This window comes from Electrophorus electricus, chromosome 5, assembly GCF_013358815.1.
Source record: "Electrophorus electricus isolate fEleEle1 chromosome 5, fEleEle1.pri, whole genome shotgun sequence".
NCBI lineage: Eukaryota > Metazoa > Chordata > Actinopteri > Gymnotiformes > Gymnotidae > Electrophorus > Electrophorus electricus.
The window spans coordinates 29,868,055-29,888,871 of NC_049539.1; the positions used below are offsets into that span (position 1 = coordinate 29,868,055).

General features: G+C 46.1%; 3 protein-coding genes across 9 annotated transcripts in view; 1 reads left to right on the top strand and 2 right to left on the bottom strand.

Annotated features, from left to right (window-relative positions):
• The window catches only part of stpg2 (sperm-tail PG-rich repeat containing 2), an 11,946-nt gene extending 11,029 nt beyond the window's left edge, over nt 1-917 (bottom strand). The window contains exons 1-3 of the mRNA XM_035526496.1: nt 806-917; nt 573-682; nt 1-3 (exon numbers count right to left, since the gene is read on the bottom strand). The exon at nt 1-3 is cut by the window's left edge and continues 147 nt beyond it. Coding sequence (XP_035382389.1) covers nt 1-3; nt 573-682; nt 806-917 — 225 coding nt within the window. The remainder of the gene's footprint in view (nt 4-572; nt 683-805) is intronic.
• Nucleotides 918-1,414: 497 nt separating this feature from the next.
• Nucleotides 1,415-3,974, top strand: LOC113567947 (RNA-binding protein MEX3B). The gene is made up of 2 exons (XM_026996094.2): nt 1,415-1,902; nt 2,054-3,974. Exons 1-2 carry the CDS (start codon nt 1,515-1,517, stop codon nt 3,025-3,027), a joined length of 1,362 nt encoding a protein of 453 aa, XP_026851895.2. The 5' UTR covers nt 1,415-1,514; the 3' UTR covers nt 3,028-3,974.
• A 64-nt stretch (nt 3,975-4,038) lies between these two features.
• smad4 (SMAD family member 4) lies at nt 4,039-20,766 on the bottom strand. Of its 7 annotated transcripts, none has more exons than XM_035526006.1 (11): nt 15,670-16,170; nt 14,352-14,776; nt 13,577-13,751; nt 13,233-13,262; nt 12,690-12,932; nt 12,113-12,202; nt 11,536-11,586; nt 11,045-11,228; nt 10,248-10,416; nt 7,752-7,890; nt 4,039-6,439 (listed from the first exon to the last, which is right to left on the bottom strand). In XM_035526006.1, exons 2-11 carry the CDS (start codon nt 14,589-14,591, stop codon nt 6,228-6,230), a joined length of 1,533 nt encoding a protein of 510 aa, XP_035381899.1. In that variant the 5' UTR covers nt 14,592-14,776; nt 15,670-16,170; the 3' UTR covers nt 4,039-6,227. The 7 variants fall into 7 exon arrangements, 2 of the variants coding, with proteins under 2 accessions (XP_035381899.1, XP_035381898.1); XR_004775980.1 differs by lacking the exon at nt 15,670-16,170 and adding an exon at nt 16,296-17,222 and having other exon boundaries at nt 6,358-6,439; nt 6,998-7,890; XR_004775981.1 differs by having other exon boundaries at nt 6,358-6,439; nt 6,998-7,890; nt 12,113-12,199; nt 15,670-16,169.
• Between the last annotated feature and the right edge of the window lie 51 nt (nt 20,767-20,817).

A 20,817-nucleotide genomic window follows, 5' to 3' on the forward strand; every position in this document is an offset into this window, starting at 1 on the left:
ATTCTGGAGGGTCAGAGAGCACAACAGGCTTCAGACACAAGTAAATGACTTTGAAAAGGGCCTGTGGCCAATCGATTTGGCCATCTGATTTTCAGTTTCAGACCCAATACTGAAAAATGGGAAAGCAGGTCACTTCTCGTCTTTGGTTCTGTTTATGTCCAGCTAATAAATGAGAAATAGCTTGGTTTGACAGTATCACACCAATATGCTCTGTGTACCTTTCATTAATTGGTTTTCCTTTTCTAATTTAAGATTAGAAAAGGAAAACCAATTAATGAAAGGTACACAGAGCATATTGGTATAATGAAATGAGCATAATGAAAAACACACATAGTTTTGATCATGAAAAATATTTTTGATTTATGCACTAAGTTCATACACAAAAGAAACAGAAACAGCTTTCTTTTACGCACATAAAGCAGAAACAAGAATTGGTTTATGTCTTCAAAACCAGCACAGTTGTTTTTTTGACTGGTAACTGTGGGTGGTCTATAGCACTGATTAGCTGCTGAGTTCATTCAGCTTCACTGTTCATTACTGGACCTTTTTCCAGGGTGGGGACCCGGCAGTACCTTGAGCAGGACCCCGTCATAGTGAGCAGGGCCAGGAGAACACAGCTCGCCCACCGACCTGTCAAACACAGACTGTCTGCTGGAGAGACACAGGAACGGGGCATAGCCGTCTGAAGACAGAAGGGATTTCCCAATGCATAACATAACCGTTCTGTGTAGGGTAAAAACATTCCTAACAACAGTGTAATTGTTGAGCACAGAGATGCCCATCCGCTTGGTCGGCGTTTTCTTACTCCGCTGGCTCGTCTGGGTGTGCGTCCGTATCTCGTACGCGCCCGGCCCGGTGCGTGTCGTGGCCGAGCTCCGTGCGCTCGGGTCGGTGATCCTCGGAGCTCGGCTGTACATGCCGGGACTGTAGAGGCTGGAAGTTTCAGATCCCGAACTCCAAATCTACCGACTGCACATGCCGGGACTGTTTCGTAACCCGAGCCCTACCGACGAGGCGCCTCCCGGTACCCACCCCGCGATCTCCCTGGTGACGGAGTGCGTCGCGCCGTTGCCCGGACACTGACGCGCGCGGCCGGTGTGCCCGCGTTTCTAAATGTTCAGACGTCAGAAACACGTTTGACAAAGTTAGTCCTTCTGTGCTCGTTTTAATGTCACACGGTCCACATCCGAAGAGAAAAGAAAGAAGTCCTTACAATAAACTTCAGATGGAGCTTTGGATTCTCCATGTGCAGATCAGTGTCAGGCAGCCACGCCGATCGATACAGACACGTTAGTTTTATTGATTTATGTATTAACTCTGAAACGTACCATGTGGTGAATCCCCTCCCCGCCACCAGGCGGCACAAACCCTCCACGGGAACCTACGATGAACGGAAACACGGAGACACGAGTCAGTCCCCGGTAACGCTCGCCTGTCTCGTTCACTGAGTTCCGTACAACACTGCTAGCTGCCATATTTACTGTATTAGCATAAACAAGGGAAAGTGCACCGACATGCCCAGCAGGGTGTTTGTTTTGGAGCCAGACGAACCCGACTGTAGTCTCCTGCCGTTCATACAAGCGGACGGTCCGGCACGGTACCAGCTCCGTGTCCCGGGGCCCGTCTTAGACCTCACGCCCGTCCTGCCTGAACCGACACCAGTGGAGACGGCGGAGCCGAGCGCCCTGGTCCCGGTCCCGCTCCCGCGGCTGGAGCCCACCCTGCTTAACGGAGCGGAGGCGCTAGAGGTGCGGGATACGGTCCCGACAGGACAGCGGGGCGGTCAGACTGGACCGGAGAGTCATCAGACTTTATCCCGGGTGTGCAGGAGGAGTGTGAACACCACGGAGTGTGTGGAAGTGCCCACCTCTGAGCACGTCGCGGAAATAGTCGGCCGGCAGGGTACGTACCACACAGCCCCGCTTCTCTAACCGCCGTAGTTGTTTGGGCTGATCAGAATTACTCTGCAAAGGCACTTCCTGGGTGTGTTGTGTAAGGTAAGTTGCAGATTTATAGCTGTCTTCGCTAAGCTGTGCTCTCTCTATCTCTGCAGGCTGTAAGATCAAGGCTCTCCGAGCAAAGACCAACACGTACATCAAAACACCTTCACGGGGGGAAGCGCCGGTGTTTGTGGTTACAGGGAGGAAGGAAGACGTTGCCATGGCAAAACGTGAAATTCTGTCAGCGGCCGAACACTTCTCCCTGATCCGGGCGTCACGGAGCAAAGCGTCCGCTCTGCCGCTCCCGCTCTGTGGTGCCCTCTCGCTGCCGGGGCAGACCACCATCCAGGTGCGTGTGCCCTACCCTGTGGTGGGGTTGGTGGTGGGGTCCAGAGGGTCCACCATTAAGAGGATCCAGGAGAAGACACACACCTACATCACGACCCCGGGCCGCGAGCAGGAGCCCGTGTTCGAGGTGAGCGGGATGGCGGAGGACGTGGAGAGGGCGCGGGATGAAATCAGGGCTCACATAGCCCTGCGGACCGTCGGTATGGACACCGACTGGCGTCACGACGACTTCCTTTACAACGGCACCGATGTTAGCCTGAACGATGATTTCCGCTGCAGTGGCACAGATATCGGCTTGGGGCCGGCCGGCCGGGAGCTGTGGCGGCTACCCCCTAGAGCCGATGTCAGCTCCAGCTCTAACTACCCCTGTGACATCACAGCACCGCAGAGAAACAGCACTCGTTACCATAACGACAGCGCCAGCTCTCTAGGCAGCACGTCCAGTGAGTCTTTCTGCAGCGGGGGGGTCGAGCTCAGTCCTGTGGCCGGAGCGGGGTGCAGGTTCTGGTTCAGTGATGTCCAGTTGCCCTTTGGCTCTGACGATTCCGGCAGCGTTGATGGTTTATCAGTGACAGCTGTGCCAGCCTGTCAGCAGCAGGCTTTGTGGGGCGGGGCCTGTCTGCCTGCCACAGCCCAGCTGCCCCCGCCCTGCGAAGACTTGCCCGTCAGCCGACTGCAGGTCACGTCACCTCCGCACCTCCCCGCCTTCTCCCGTTCTCCACACAGCGCCACACCGTAGCTGGAAAGAGAGTGACAACACTGCCCCCTCGCAGTCAAAACCTGCTTTTTTGAGTGACCCAGCCAAAGTGCTCTCTGTCTCTCACACAAACATGAACATACACAACCTATGCAGCTCTCTCAAACAGTCCTCTCTGGTGTAAGTCCACCACCAGAGGACATTTATTTGTACATTACAAATCTATTTTAATAATTTTTTGCAGATGTAACGTTAGCTGCTCTCTGACATTAGATCCCGCCCTCATGCCCCTTTAGACCCCGCCCCCTCACAGGGCACTGCCACAGTTGCAACTTAGCTGTAGGGCCGAAACAGTACCGTCATTTCTATATTGCCAACACGTAACTTGTCAAAGGTATGGTTATTTACTATTTTAAAAAGTTTTACCTGCATGGCACCCAAATTTCAATTCCTAAAGAATATCCAAAATCTTGTCCACTATTTTCTGAGTAGTGTGTGGTCCGAGGTTTGTCTGGAGGTGTAAATAATAAGGCAGTCCTCTGACAGACTGGTGTATTAACTGGGCAGACTGGGCTTTTCTTGCTGTGACTGTATTTAAAAGTGTAGAAGCACGTCTGTATATTAACTGATATAGTATAGAGGACTTTAAGATGGTGTTTGTTTAAAGTTATGTAAGCTACTACCCAACTGTGTCAAGAGTCAAACACGAGCTATTTAAATATCTATGAACCACACAATTAAACAATAGTGATATACATACAAACCAAGTTTACTAGTTGTTTACAGTCTCCATGGTTATATATTTAATTTTATTTTTGTAATGTATATATATATAAGTTGTATTATTGCGATTTAAAGTTAGCTATTTTTTTAATTGATTTGCATCCTGTGGGAGAAGCTTTCAAATACAAGAGAATTAGGATTTTATTTTTCTGATTACTTAATAAACAATGTTTTTACAGCTGATAATAAATGAGGAACTTTAAACGGAGGTTGTTGAAATTAGCGTTTTTCCGTGTGATGTGAGAATATACAGCAGTTCAATCACATTTATTTACACTTGAACACATTTTATTTCCAACACATTGCAGTGTTGTACTGCTAACATGTTTAGCTACAACAAACATCCCTATAAATGCAATATTATTGTATAGTGTGATAACTTTTACAAAATATAATCATCAAAATTTGATGTGTCCCCAACCTCACACAGGCTGGACACAGGGAGAGTCTCCTCTGGACACTAGGCTGGGGGGGACATTCTTAAGGAATGACAGACCCAGAAATGTCCAGAGCAGGCTGTCCTCCCTTCTTACACAAACAGTACATGTCACGTAACTATGTGCAGAATACAAATTCAGTATCTACTTCAGAAAATACATAATCTACAGTGGTGTATAAAGACAAGCTCTTCATTTTGAACTACTTATACACCCAGCCTGATGCCTTCAGTGTGACGTCAGAGGAGTTCTGTGGAACGTCACCCTCTGCAGGCTACGGGAAGTCCTGCTAGTGTTTCGAGAGGCCAGTATTAGTGTTGAGAGTCCTGTTAGAATCTTTAGTCCCAGATTCCCATTCACAAGGGTTCCATTTCAGAGAAGTTCAGAGCTTTGTGAGTTTATTAGTATGGTTTCTCTTCAACAGACATTTCATTCTTCACATCAGACAAGGATTTGTTTCTGTGCTGTCATATTCCACGCTGAATCACAGTGATGAGTGCAAGATCGCCTCGATCCACGGCCTCTGTGTGTGTGTGTGTGTGTGTGTGTGAGGGGTTTTAACGTAAGGGTTAATATAACACCCCTCATACATAAACAGTTAACATAAGGCTTCAAATAAACTGTGTTTGTGTGTGGGTGAGAGAGAGAGAGAGAGAGAGAGAGAGAGAGGTTTTAACATAAGGGTTAATATATACTGTGAGAGGGGTTTTAGCATAAGGGTTAATATAATCTGTGTGTGAGAGGTTTTGACATAAGGGTTAATATAAACAAACGGGGGTTTTAACAAGGGTTAATATAAACTGAGGGGTTTTAGCATAAGGGTTAATATAAACTGTGTGAGGGGTTTTGACATAAGGGTTAATATAAACAGACAGAGGGGGGTTTTAACATAAGGGTTAATATAAACTGTGAGGGGTTTTAGCATAAGGGTTAATATAAACTGTGAGGGGTTTTAGCATAAGGGTTAATATAAACTGTGTGAGGGGGTTTTAGCATAAGGGTTAATATAAACTGTGAGGGGTTTTAGCATAAGGGTTAATATAAACTGTGAGGGGTTTTGACATAAGGGTTAATATAAACTGTGAGGGGGTTTTAACATAAGGGTTAATATAAACTGTGAGAGGGGTTTTAGCATAAGGGTTAATATAATCTGAGGGGTTTTGCCATAAGGGTTAATATAAACAGACAGAGGGGGGTTTTAACATAAGGGTTAATATAAACTGTGAGGGGTTTTAGCATAAGGGTTAATATAAACTGTGAGAGGGGTTTTAAAATAAGGGTTAATATAAACAGAGAGGTGTTTTAACATAAGGGTTAATATAAACAGAGAGGTGTTTTAACATAAGGGTTAATATAAACAGAGAGGGGTTTTAGCATAAGGGTTAATATAAACAGAGAGGGGTTTTAAAATAAGGGTTAATATAAACAGACAGAGCGGGGGGTTTTAACATAAGGGTTAATATAAACTGTTTACATATGAGGGGTGTTAAAAGGGTTAATATAAACTGTGTGTGTATAAACTCCTTCAGAGTGGGATCCCAGGTCCTGTATTCCCTGCATCAGGTGCTGTTTAGAGCTCAGTAGTGTCAGCTATTCTTCACTCTTTATACAAACCTCAGAAATTAAGATGGCGGCACCTGCTTCCCTCAGTGAAGATGCATTTTGGCACATTTTAAAATGCGTTTCTGAGCATTTTGTGTGAAGTGCGGACCAATGCACCAAGAGAAATGTTGCAAAGGACATATGAAGGTGGGTGAGGCTGACAGTCAGCTGTGGGTGGGTCAATCCAGTGGTTGTGGGTCAGACTGTGGGCGGGTCATTCCAGTGGTAGTGGTTGTGGGTCAGACTGTGGGCGGGTCATTCCAGTGGTTGGTGATCAGACTGGGTAGGTCAGTCGAGCGGTTGGTGATCAGACTGGGTAGGTCAGTCGAGCGGTTGTAGGTCAGACTGGCCAGGTCAGTTGAGTGGTTGGTGATCAGTTTGGGTGGGTCAGTCGAGCAGTTGGTGATCAGACTGGGCGGGTCAGTCGAGCGGTTGTGGGTCAGCTATCGGCATGGTGTGTAGGACCTCGTCCAGTAGCTGAAGGGCTCGGTGAAGGTGGATCTCGATCCAACATGGTGTCTCTTTAATGCTCTGGCGGGGATAGTCAGGGCCCCAGCCCTTCACAAAACTCATGCGCAGAATACACAACCGACGCAGGTCATCCACCCCGATACCAGCCGCAGCAGACAGACCTCACACACACACAGAAACTACAAGTTAGACCAGAATGTGTGATACAAATGCATGTTCACTTACTAATGACTGTGTGATATAAACAACATTAAGTCTCTGTGTGTGTGTGTGTGTGTGTGTGTAATATATATATATATATATATATATATATATATATATACATACACACACATACATATACATATATACACACATATACATATACATATATACACACACACACTCACTGATAGATCCTGAATCAATAGGAGGAATAGCACCTGATGTGTGTGTGTGTGTGTTTGTGTTTACAGTCGTGGTCAAAAGTTGACATATTTTCAAAAAGTTTACTGCCTCGGTTTTTTTTCAGATCCTTTTGTCAGATGTTTATATGGTATAGTGAAGTACAATTATAAGCAGTTCATAAGTTTTTTTAAGCAAAGAATTAATACCTGTGTGTATACACCGACCAGTAGCTGGTGCTATCCTTCCTACTGATCCAGGACCTGTGGGTGTACAATCACTGATAGCTAGTGCTATCCCTCCTATTGATCCAGGACCTGTGCGTGTACAGTCACTGATAGCTGGTGCTATCCCTCCTACTGATCCAGGACCTGTGCGTGTACACTCACTGATAGCTGGTGCTATCCCTCCTACTGATCCAGGACCTGTGCGTGTACACTCACTGATAGCTGGTGCTATCCCTCCTACTGATCCAGGACCTGTGCGTGTACACTCACTGATAGCTGGTGCTATCCCTCCTACTGATCCAGGACCTGTGCGTGTACACTCACTGATAGCTGGTGCTATCCCTCCTACTGATCCAGGACCTGTGCGTGTACACTCACTGATAGCTGGTGCTATCCCTCCTACTGATCCAGGACCTGTGCGTGTACTCACTGATAGCTGGTGCTATCCCTCCTACTGATCCAGGACCTGTGCGTGTACACTCACTGATAGCTGGTGCTATCCCTCCTACTGATCCAGGACCTGTGCGTGTACACTCACTGATAGCTGGTGCTATCCCTCCTACTGATCCAGGACCTGTGCGTGTACACTCACTGATAGCTGGTGCTATCCCTCCTACTGATCCAGGACCTGTGCGTGTACACTCACTGATAGCTGGTGCTATCCCTCCTACTGATCCAGGACCTGTGCGTGTACACTCACTGATAGCTGGTGCTATCCCTCCTACTGATCCAGGACCTGTGCGTGTACACTCACTGATAGCTGGTGCTATCCCTCCTACTGATCCAGGACCTGTGCGTGTACACTCACTGATAGCTGGTGCTATCCCTCCTACTGATCCAGGACCTGTGCGTGTACACTCACTGATAGCTGGTGCTATCCCTCCTACTGATCCAGGACCTGGGATGTTTCCAGCCACTGCTGCTGCCTGAGCTGCTGCTGCTGCCTGAGCTGTAGCCGCCTGCTGTTGCATCTGCCGATGGCACTGCCTCAGGTCAAAGACCTACACACACACACACACACACACACACACACACACACACACACACACACACACACACACACACACACACGTGTTACAGGTCAAAGGATTAGATGTTGCACTGATTGGGGGGTCAGGGGTTAGAAGCTACACTGATTGGGGGGTCAGGGGTTAGAGGTTGCCCTGACTGGGGGTCAGAGGTTAGAGGTTGCATTGATTTAGATACTAGGATTAGGACTACCGTGATGTAGGCACTGGAAAATGTCAGTTCTGCAAGTATGGACAATGCAATACCAAAAAAAAACAAAACAAAAAAAAAACTAAAATAGTCACTTTACAGATATGAGTGGAATTACTGTGAGAAAAGGTTCTGAGCTGAGTTTAAAAGGCAGAGAGAGAGGGGTACAGGTGTAGGTAGAGTTCCAGAGAGAAGGTGTAGCAACACTACAGGACCAGCCACCCACCGTGGACAGTCTAAACCTTTCAGAAGTCTTTCAGTCAGGGTTTAGGCCTCATCATAGGACAGAGACAGCACTGATTAAAGTAGCTAATAACCTGTTGTTGGCTTCTGACCAGGGTTGTCTCTTTGCTTATATTGCTTGATCTGAGTGCAGCATTTGACACTATAGCTAATACATACATAATTTTACTATATAGACTCAAAAATGTTGCTGGGATTAGGGGAGTAATCCTTGTTTAAATCTTACCTAGCTGGTCACTACCAGTGTGTTAACATAAATGGAGACTTCTCAGCATACAACAATATTGGCTAGGGTGTCCCACAAGGGTCTGTTCTAGGGCCTTTGCTTTTTCTTTATGATACTCATCTATGTGTCTCGGCCAAACCAGAGGACATATCGTCTTAATATTATTGGGGAATGCATAAAGGACATCAGACACTGGATGTTGAGGAACCTTCTCTCCCTTAATCCTGACAAAACAGAGGTGCTTCGATTAGGCCCAGAGACAGCCAGGTCCTCGCTCTCTAATTACTCTATGACCCTCAATGGTTTCCCCAATCACATCTTCTCTAACAGTTAAAGAGCTTGGAGCTATTATGGATCCCAGTTTCTCGTTCAAAGCTTATGCAAATAAACTTTCTAGGTCCGTCTTTCTTCACCTTAGGAAGACTTCAAAGATTAGGAACATGCTCTCATCACATGATGCAGAAAAGCTAGTCCATGCATTTATTTACATTTACCTGATGCTTTTATCCAAAATGACTTACTAGAACTGAGTACAACTTAAGGGTTAAGGGCCTTGCTCAGGGGCCCAACAATGGAAACCTGGCAGTGTTGGGGCTTGAACCAGCAACCTTCTGATTACAAGTCAAGTACCTTAACCACTGAGCTACCATAATTTAAAGATTGGACTACTTTAATGCTTTACTATCAGGCTGTACCATTAAGTTCCTAAACAAGCTCCAGCTAGTGCAAAACACAGCAGCCAGAGTTCTTACTAGAACTAGAACATTTGATCACTCCTATCTTAGCTACTTTATATTAGCTCCCAGTAAAATTTTGTATTGATTATAAAATACTTCTAATTACCTACAAAGCACTGAATGGTTTTGCCCCACTGGAGCTTAGAGATCTCCTAGTGCATTACGACCCACCACGTCTGCTTAGATCAAAAGGTTCAGCTCTTTATGGTACCAAGAATAAGAAAATCAACTGCAGAGGGCAGAGCCTTCTACCATAAAGCTCCCACACCATGGAATAACCTTCCAGTAAATGTTCAAAGTATTTAAGGCTAGGCTGAAAAGCTATCTGTACAGTCAGGGATTTTATTAACTACTTCCCATCTGAGGTAAAGCTGTAGATCTGGGGGTCCATGGTATTGGGATGTTATGATGCTGTCACTTCTCTTTTGTCTCTGAAGTTTGTTGACAGAGCGGTGCAGTGCTGATGTGCCCTCATGCCTGTGGTTCCTTCTGGCTCTTTCCTTTTAGCTGTGCTGCCATAGCTAGACCCTCCAGAATCCATCACTGCACATAATAGTTCCCTAATTTACACACCCTCATACCTGGACATGCTTAATCTAGTGTCTCTTTCTGCCGAGGTACACCTAGCCCTCATGTCAAGATGTTACTGAGCCTCAACATGTCTCAGCCGCCATGGCTACTCCTACCACCCCCTGATGTCCCCTGCTGTAGCGCACCACACATCCACCCCAGCCAACTGCTGTCTGTTGCCCTTGATGGACGTTCTCTTGTGGGATGGGTTTCGGTCAGGGGTTAGATTTTAGGTGTTTAGAATTACCTTGATGTAGGTGCTGCGTTTAGGGGTTAGGGTAACTTTGACATAGGCGCTGAGGTTAGGGTTTAGGGGTTTAAGGTTACCTTGATGTAGGTGCTGTGGTTAGGGGTTTAAGGTTACCTTGATGTAGGCGCTGGGGTAGATTTTATGAACAGCATCACCTGGAGCTCTTCCAGCTTCTCTGTCCAGATAGTAACTCTGGACAAACACTGCATGGTCGCTAAGGCAACGTACCCAAACGTCTCCTTCACCCTTACACTCCAACTGCACTCCCTTTCCAATGTGCAACCTATAGAGAGAGAAAATGTGTGTGAGAGAGAGCGAGAACATAGGTGCGATAGAGAGAGAAAGAGAATGTGTGTGTGCGGGAATGAGAATGTGTGTGCGAGAGAGGGAGGAGTGTGAGTCCTTCTGATCTCCAGCCTTCTTAGTATTCCTTCCTGAGTGCCTATTTAATGGGCAATACTGTATTTAACTTCATAGTGCCGTGACTGTCTCCTGCTGTCCTTTATGAACACTAATAACTTCTCATAGTGCTCTAACTGTCTCCTATTGTACTGTCTACATCAGAGTGAGACTGAACAGTGAAGAGTACCAATGCAAAAAGACCTTGAACCTCCTCTATAAAAGACAATTTAAAACTCCAAATTACAAACTGGCACAGAAAAATCAAGTAAATATAACAACCACTGGCAAAATATGGGAAATGCATGAAAATAACATTTTGATAAACTGCAAGTAAAATTTAAAGATGCTACAAAATTCCCTGAGATTCCATAACTTGACCTACAAAACTATTTTAAAAAAGGATCAAATCCAGACTTTCCATGTCTGGAATTTTGAAATTCCAAGATATTCCAAAATTCTGTGACCAGTGGGAACTCTGAAATGGGAGTGTTTGGGATAGATTGGCATGCCTGGCCCTTTCGATAGCCTCGGTGCGGTGCACATTGCTCAGCTGGCCCAGGCAGAAGCGATCGCCACCAGAAGGGTCCACATAGCCATCCACCGTCACCACGGGGCACGAAGACGGAACCTTAAACGTCTCCCCGACCTGCACATCCATCTCAAAATACGCAATGGAGCACCAGTAATCTGGCGCTGGGAGAGACAGAGAGAGCGAGCGCTAGAGAGAGCGGGACAGTGTGTATAATAATTTCATTATTATATTCATTGATTTTACACACAACACTGACTTCTATAAGCAGAAGGAAACATACACAGAGATCACAAATAAAAATTTTAAAACATCTGTGAGTCTAGGTCTTACAGAGCCAATCTGTGTTTAGGTGTTAGATTATACAAAGACCAACTATTACTACAGACTAAACCCATAAGTGTGTTTGTGTGTGTGTGTGTGTGTGTGTGTGTGTGTGTGTGTGTGTGTGTGTGTGGGTGTGTGTGTCACCTGGGTGGGTAGATATTGGGGGCTGGAATACAAGGTCATTATGCACAGGCCCTGAGCAGAAAGGAGAAAAATCACCTTCACTGTAAAAAAATGCTGTTCTGGAATATTGGAATGGTCTGGAATTTTGGAATGTTCAAGAATGTTCCCTTGGCAGGGTGATGAGTAGAAGTGCCACAACATAAAGGAAATAGGAATACTGCAGTTTCAATTCCTCATTTCCTACTTATAAGAATTAATAATGTAAATTTAAAAAAAACTATATAACCCACAAAAGTTAAGCTGTGAATTATTTGGGTGACTGTATGTATGTCTGCATCTGCAAATGCGTAGTTTGTGTGTGTCTTGATGACTGTACATCACTGTATATGAGTGGAGACGGCTACACTGTCACCCTCCAGTGGCCAGCCTGAACATTGCTTGTTTGTGTTCGTCTTGTGGCACTGACTGGAAAAAAACTACCAAATTAAATTGTTAGTATAGCTAATGCTACTGTACCACTGCTGTCAGTCAGTACTCTAGTACTGTGAAGTTTCAGTTCGCGTGCGCGTGTATGTGTGTGAGTGAGAGAGACACTCACAGTACTGGGGAGGGTGGTGGTGCAAGTGGCCGTTCTGATGAGGCAGGTTGGGAGGGAAACCACTCCCTCTTGACCAAGAGCCACCGGCTGCTATGGGAGACAAATAGCCTATCAGCACAAAGTATCTGATCATGTGATGGGAGAATTACAGAAATTCCCTATTAATGTTCGCTTTTTTCTTTAGGTAACACAATCTTGTTGTCGCCATTGTGCACATTTGTATAGGCCATGAGAAAAAGCTGTACAATCACATTTTAATTTAAAAACAGAATGTGGGGTAACAGCTATGAGGGGAGGAGACAGTGTAGAGTGTGAGGGGGGAACAGCTGTGTGTGGGGACAGAGAGAGAGAGTAGAATATGGGGGGGGGGACAGCTGTGTGTGGGGACAGAGAGAGAGTAGAATATGGGGGGGGGAACAGCTGTGTGTGGAGAATTCTTTCTAAACATCCTGTACTCATTCTAACATCTTTACAACCCACATCCCAAACCACTGTGTGCGAGTGGTTAATATGTTAGCATACAACACCAGAAACATTGAACCCCTTTAACCTCAACCCATGACTATATGTTTCTTACTGGCTGCTCCAGCAGCTAAACTAGGAAAGGCAGAGCTGGAGGCAGAGCTCGTCGCATCAGGTGGAGGCAGGAGGGCAGGGCTGCTGAAGGTGTCAGGCAGGGCCGGGCGGGTAGAGGTGGGCGGCGCTGGATGAGACGAGGCGGGCTGATGCTGGATGGTCTGTATGCTGTGAGACCCATCAGCACTGGAGTGAGATGTCTGTCCTTCAAACTCCTCCTTCACCAACAGACCTGCACTGGGCCCTAGACACATGCACGGGGACACATTTACATTTACGGCATTTAGCTGACACTTTTATCCAAAGCGACTTACAATTATGACAGTACAACTTCAGCAACTGAGGGTTAAGGGCCTTGTTCAGGGGCCCAACAGTGGCAGCTTGGCAGTGGTGGGATTTGAACCAGCAACCATCTGATTACAAGTCAAGTACCTTAAGGCGGGCAAACATACTCACATACAAATTGATTCTTTGAGCTGTAATATACACATAAAAGCTTTAAAAAACAAACAAAACAAAAATAAAACCCACAATCACACCTCACCTGCACCACTCAGAGTCAGTCCAGACAGGTCTGAGAGACAGAGACACAGTGAGCGTAAGCAAACAGTCACGTTAACATAATTATAAACAGAAACATGGCAATAAATATTCACTTAAGTGTTTAGCATTGCGGTTACACAGTAACCAAACACCAGCTGAGGCACAGAGAGACAGCAGTGCAGGAGTGTCTGTCTCCTCCAGCTCACCTGAAACAGGTAACTACCCTCACTGAGCTACACCAGGAGTAATACAGCACACTGGAGAAAAAGGTCATGATGGAAAAATCTAGTGTGAGTGCGTGGTTGTGTGCGTGCGTGCACATGTGTATGGGTTGGGAATACTGACCAATGCCCGGCGATGCCACCCTCTCATAGTGGTAGGGGTTCACACACACACTGTCACACTTGAGGTCGAAGGCAAACTGGCAGTATTTAACATGTTTAAGCTCATTCTTATGCAGATCTGGCCATCTCCACAGACGAGCATAGATCACATGTGGAAACCCCTTCCGCCCGGCCACCTGAACAGAACAAGAACATTATCAGCACACCCAGACAGAGGGACAGATCAACAGGGGCTTTTTGAGTGAACACACAGACTCATCAAACCTGCCAGTGAGCTGGTCTGGGATCAGTGAGTTTCACAAAGATATGAGCATTATACACACTCTCTTCCTAGCTGTTTCATGAACATAATTGTAAATATTATTGTTTCTTTATCAGTAACACATTATATGTGAGGTGTATGGGGGACAGTCACACCACCCAACCTAACACATTATATGAGTAGTGTGTGGGGGACATCAGTCACACCACCCAACCTAAAACATCAGCACACTTAATACACTAAACTCAAACTATTGATGTATATAGAGGCAACAGATAGAGATTCACAACCAATCTTAGACCAACCAATCTCACACCACCTTCTCTAGCCATTCTCTCTCTCATGTGTCATCATACTGCCATCCAGTCACATATTGGAAAGGTCAAGACGTTCTACGACAGTTTTGCATAAAGTGTTCAGTGTGTTATGTGGCCGCGTTCCTGTGTTCAGTGCGGTGCGTGGCCGCGTTCCTGTGTTCAGTGCGGTATGCTGCACCAGCTGCGCTTTGTCCTACCTGCAGGCGTCCATCCAGGGTACGCTGGATGGTGACACACTTGCTGGGATGTGCTCCGTTTGTCGTTACGGCAGTGATCAGGGAGTCCAGTTCATCCTTCTTCTCTTTCAGCTTCTTCACCAGACTCTCGATGGCACGTTTGGAGAAGGACTCACTCTCCCCACCCTGTCTGTGGCACATGAGACTGTGCACTATGCTCAGACAGGCATCATTACTGGTGGGAGTGCTGGACACAGACATACTTCCCAGCAAGTCTGCCTACAGATGGGCTCAGGGAGATGCCACTATTCCAGTTCTTGCTCAGTATGGTACAGAGGATCTCTATGCACTGGGTGAGTTGAGTGTGTGTGTGTACTCTCTGTGATGCAGTATACAGCCCCTCCTACACAAATGCCTTCAGGTTCCAGGTCCCGTTGCCACAAACACTGAGAACACAAAAACACACAAATACCACCAAATCAAGCACAGTTTTGCTGTACATGCATAAAGAAAGCAGCGCCACTTTCATTCATAACAGCTGGGCTCGGACAACACTAACATCCAACACCAGACCAACCCACAACTGCCAAAATTATGCTTTGACAAGAGACGAGAAAGCACACAGCACGTGTGCAAGGTTCTTTTTCCCAGTAGTTTGACTTGCTGTATAATCGTGACAATAAACGCAATAAATAATAAATGCCGATTAGAATAAACTTCAAGTCATAGTTGAATATTGATGGAAGACTGTAGCTAGCGTTAGCTAACCTAGCTAAACTGAGTCAAGTAAACGTTCGTTCACGGGCGTGAATAAAAAATGCAGTGATACGGTTCAGCCAAGTAAAATTCCCGTTGTTTTATACGACAGTGGTCTGAAACATTCTTGTGAGTAGGTTGGATTGATATTTCTCCTGACTAATGTTTATAATTCCCAAATAGCGACCCTGGCTATCTGCACAATTATTAGCCTGATATGCTAAACACAAAGACCAAGTTACCAGCCCTTTAGGTAGCCAGCTAACGCAGCTACTTCATAACCCAAATTAATACCGATAAACGTTTAATTAGTCAAATGTGACTACAAGAAATGTGAATAAAACATACCGTACAGTGTGTTAATAATTATAGTATACAGCCAGGTACGTGGGTAGCTAGCTAGTTGACTATTTCGGCAATGTTGTGAGATCGCTAGCTAAACTAAGCTAAGCTAACTAGCTAACCCATCTCCGACTGTATCGGCTAATGAACTGAAACTACAGGACACTTCACTGACAATCTAGTTCGACTAACAATATCTGAACATTTTTAACATTCGTATAAACGAGTCCGTGATGCTTACCATTCATAAATACACGGACGACCTTTAGCTATAAATCTGGCATCGCTCAAGAGTTGAAGTCGATGTGTTCAGACGCCCCCAGTGCAGCCCAGTAACCGCTTCAGTATGGCGAAAACCAGGAGTCCGGTACCGAATACAGAAATACGATATAAACCAAACCAGGAGTCCGGTACCAAACACAGAAGTAGGATATAAACCAAACCAGGAGTCCGGTACCAAACACAGAAGTAGGATATAAACCAAAACAGGAGTCCGGTACCGAATACAGAAATACGATGTAAACCAAACCAGGAGTCCGGTACCAAACACAGAAATACGATATAAACCAAACCAGGAGTCTGGTACCAAACACAGAAGTAGGATATAAACCAAACCAGGAGTCCGGTACCAAACACAGAAAGTAGGATATAAACCAAGGATTTACAGAGACCGTTTTAGACTTCAACTGTAAAATGAAAATTGTCCCTTTTCACGCGTACTTACTGGGTTAATAGGAATCTGGCACACACACACACACACACACACACACAATTTTATATTTAAATTATATTTTACATTTACAGCATTTAACTGACACTTTTATCCAAAAACGGCTTGCTAAACATGCATACACAGTGCATACATACTCCTGACAACGTCTGGTGATATTCCTGATGAGACAACCGTTGGTGTCCAGGGGAATCTCCTCCCAGACCTGGATCATGGGATCCTAACTTGGGAATGCCAGTCAAGCTGCACGGTGCTGTGAGTACAGGTCCCATTACAGGAACGCTGGACAACCCTCATGGAGTCTGTTTCTGACTGTGGTCACACCAGTAGCCAACTGGAGCTCATGTTTTAGGGCTCTTGCAGTCCTTCTCCTGTTCCTCCTCAAAGGAGCAGTTACTAGACCTGCTGCTGGGTTGATGTGACCTCTCTCACTGTGACCCCTCATACAGTGACCTCTCTCACTGTGACCCCTCATACAGTGACCTCTCTCACTGTGACCCCTCTCTCACTGTGACCCCTCACAGTGACCTCTCACTCACTGTGACCCCTCATACAGTGACCGCTCACTGTGACCCCTCATACAGTGACCTCTCTCACTGTGACCCCTCATACAGTGACCTCTCACTGTGACCCCTTACTGTGACCTCTCACTCACTGTGACCCCTCTTACTGTGACCTCTCACTCACTGTGACCCCTCATAGTGACCTCTCTCACTGTGACCCCTCATAGTGACCTCTCACTCACTGTGACCCCTTACTGTGACCTCTCACTCACTGTGACCCCTCTTACTGTGACCTCTCACTCACTGTTACCCTTCACCGAATGTGACCTTATTGTGACCTCTCACTGTGACTTCTCAATCACTGTTACCCCTCACCCTCAGTCTTCAGTGCTAACACGCTTCTTGTGATATCCATCTCCTGTTTATCCTCGACAAGAACACCAGAGCCAACAGTAGCATAGCACGGATGATGCAGAGAATTTACATCAAAATACATTTCAAAAATAAGTATTGGAAAAACAATATTTAATATTTTGCTGTATTAAAAAATTGTGTCTTTGAGTTAAAAAATAACACACACGCACACACAGTGTTAACCAGTTTTTCCAGGGTGACGTTCCCTGAGGGGTACAGGTACAGTGAGGAAATCCTCAGCCAGAATGACACGTGTGCTTGAGCCCTGCAGAGACAGTTCCGCCTGCACCTTCAGCTGGCTGACATGGGCTCCTCCAGCCTCCTGCCGTTCCGCCGCCGTTCCTCCTCCAGCCTCCTGCCGTTCCGCCGCCGTTCCTCCTCCAGCCTCCTGCCGTTCCGCCGCCGTTCCTCCTCCACCCTCATGCCGTTCCGCCGCCGTTCCTCCTCCACCTTCCTGCCGTTCACCTGCTGGTCTGTAGCGCTGGCTGAAGTGATGCAGCACCAGTGTGTGAGCTCCACAGGTAAGCGCCACTGCTGCTGCCATGCTGGGAGTGCTGTGGCCATGTTCTACTGCCCTCTCCTGCTGCCCATCCTCCAGTGTGGCCTCGTGCACCAGCACATCTGCCCCCTCACACGCTCTCCTGCCCCCACTGCCCACCAGTGCACTGCAGTCCCCGAACACACACACCTTCCTGCCATGCACCGCCGGCCCCAGCACCTCTGCTGGATGCAGCATGCGACCACTGTCCAGGGTGATGCTGTGTCCACTCTTCAGACGTCCATACAGGGGTCCCGGGTTCACCCCTGCAGCACAGAGCACCAGGATTATCACACCAATCAGGACACAGCTTTGATATTTTAACCAAAGAGCACAGAGCTTTAACCTGGTACTGTTACCTAGCTGTTTCAGTAACTCGACATTCAGACGGCCTGGCCTGTCTCTCTCCTGCACTGCAAACCCAAATGAAGGCACTCTGTGGTAGAGCCTGAATGCCTGCACCAGAAACTTCTGGTCATCTATGAGGGTGTAGCAGTCAGAGTCTGGGTCCAGGTGCACAGTCTTGCCAGGCTGCTCCTGTGGGTGGCGCTGTGGGCTGCAGGTGATCAACGCAGCATCGAGACGTCCAGTGCAGGGACTCTGGTCGCTGCTTGGCTCCAGCTCATGAACAGCATACGAGAGCTGCAGCTCGGCGCTGGAGATCTGCAAAGCTACGCGCAGGAAGTGTCTCAGGCCCTGTGGTCCAAATATCTCTATATACGCCCCCTGCTGGCCAGGTTGGGCAGAACAGCTCAGGCTCAGTGTGCACAGTAACCCTGGCAGACCAAAGAAGTGATCACCATGGAGATGAGATATAAAAATTTTGGTGATCTTACCTGGGAAGAAAAAATTGGTTCCGTTATATTTTTCCATTACACAAGAAAATCTCACCCCTCATTAAATATTTAAGTTGTATTAATTAACCAAAATTATTTACATTTGTTGGATCACGTGATTCATCATAACTCCCACAGAATAACACTAATACTCATTTGAGGTTTGAGTTATTCACAAAATTAGACATTGTGATTGAACATTATATGATACTGTTTCTGCTGCAGTAGCCAATATTGTAATGATGCAGCCTGAGCTCACATAGGTTAACACAGGGTTAACACACAGGTTAACCCCAACCCTAGCTCACATAGGTTAACACAGGGTTAACACACAGGTTAACCATAACCCTAGCTCACATAGGTTAACACACAGGTTAACCCTAACTCTTGCTCACATAGGTTAACACAGGGTTAACACACAGGTTATCCCTAACCCACATAGGTTAATACAGGGTTAACACAGAGGTTAACACTAACCCTAGCTCACTTAGGTTAACACAGGGTTAACAAACAGGTTAACCCTAAAAGATTTGGTAAAATGAGTAAGGCACAGGAATGTGGTGACAGGTAAGTATCTTTTACGACACAGCCTCAGAATACATTACATAGCTTTGTATATTAGCTAACTGGCATTGTGTACGTGGATGTAACTGAACTAGATAGGTAGCTATCAGATGTATTATCTGGTATATTAGCTGGTGTTGGGGTCAGAGGGAGTGGCCGCCTTTCTATAAATGGTCCTAGTTACACATGTAGTTACCTAGTAGCTCTTTGATTTGGTTCAGCTAGGGAAGTGAGGTAATGAAAAAAAAGACATGATCTCTACACTAGGTACAGGATGGTAAAGAAAAACAACCTTAATTAAGATGAATTCATTTTTAAAAAGAAGTCTTCTCTTGGAATGTAGTGGTAAAGGGTTCCAACTGGTGTGGGTGTTGAATGTCAGTTTGCATATGTTAACTAATGTATGATCTGGATGTAATGGTGGCGAATGCAAACATTAACATGTAAAAGTGTATGCCATATAAAAGAAGTGTATAATCAATTCTGACAAATGTATAGAAATTCTTTGTGTTTTAGGTTTTTAGGAACGACAGAAAAACCAGAAATTTTCTCTAGTGAGGGCAGCTCAGTGGTTAAGATACTTGGCTTGCAATTAGAAGGTTGCAAGTTTAAGTCCCACCACTGCCAAGTTGCCACTGTTGGCCCTTAACCCTCAAGTTGTACTCAGTCAGAATTATAAATTGCTTTGATAAAAGTGCCAGTAAATTTGAAATGGTCTGCTACAGCATGCCACTCTCAAACAGGGGTCAGGTTCAGGTTAGTCTTGTCTGATCAAACCCCTAATGACCATGTTAAATCTGAGCCTATAGATTAAGAGATCTGGATTAAGTGGCCTTAATTTGTGATTGCCCAACCTACACGGCTAAACCAATGACATATTTACACAGGCTCTGTACTCATGGATTACACAACAGGAAAATGAACATGCGGGTAGAACGATAGCAAAACAGCTAATATGTCAAAAGGATTTTGTGAAAACTTATTAAATCCTGTAGTACAGGTCATGTAATAAAAAGAGCTCAATAATGGATGTTGATTATTTCATAAAAATATGGAGGGGAAGGTTATATGACACTGGGATCTGCCAGTTAAATTAGTTTAAAAAAAACGAGTTTCCTGTTTACTAGGCCTACACATACACATCAAACCACACTACACGAACACATTTTTGAAGTTACTGTGATGATGACACTGATTAATGAGCACAAGGTGAATCAAATTTGACTTCAATTTCAAGCCGTTTCCGTTCAGGTTTAAATATTCACGCGGAGTAGGTGCGCCGCGCAGGCTCGATAACAGCGAGCAACAACTGCTCAGTAACGTCGGTCATAAACAGTGCAACCTGGGATGAGATATTGGGACAGAAAAATCCGCCTACAGATTAATTTATCAAAATAATATTTCAACGTAAAGTAATCGGAATGCAAAAAAAAGGCCACGCAAATCAGTAAACCGGTTGCAGGAAGTAGTTTCCTTCTCCGGTGTAAGGTTAAGCAGGCTCACTCGCTTTTCTGGGACTCCTCATTAGCTGGGTTTGTGTGCCCTCTCCGCAGTCGAAGAGCCAGCAGTCGCCCTCCGTCCTCAGCACCAGCGCCGAAGCTCCGCGATGGGGAGACGGATACGCGGACCCGGTTCCGAGGAAAGTTAGATCCATCGACATTGTAGGCCAGGCCACCGCTTAGCGGGAAGGCGCGTAGCGACCCGAGCACAGCCCTTCCCAACAGCACGCCGGCCCGGCTGCTCACGCTGAGGACACGTGGGCGTCCTTTAGCCAGGGCGGAAACGCGTGTGGGCCGCGCGTCGT

Excerpts from the sequence above, each read along its gene's own strand:
- LOC113567947 (XM_026996094.2), top strand. The coding sequence starts at position 1,515 with ATGCCCAGCAGGGTGTTTGTTTTGGAGCCAGACGAACCCGACTGTAGT. Across the intron at positions 1,903-2,053 it reads GGAAATAGTCGGCCGGCAGG|GCTGTAAGATCAAGGCTCTC; the intron begins GTACGTACCACA and ends CTATCTCTGCAG.
- smad4 (XM_035526005.1), bottom strand. The coding sequence starts at position 14,591 with ATGTCTGTGTCCAGCACTCCCACCAGTAATGATGCCTGTCTGAGCATA. Across the intron at positions 12,203-12,689 it reads TTTAGCTGCTGGAGCAGCCA|CAGCCGGTGGCTCTTGGTCA; the intron begins GTAAGAAACATA and ends TGTCTCCCATAG. Across the intron at positions 11,587-12,112 it reads CCACCACCCTCCCCAGTACT|GGCCTGTGCATAATGACCTT; the intron begins GTGAGTGTCTCT and ends CTTTCTGCTCAG.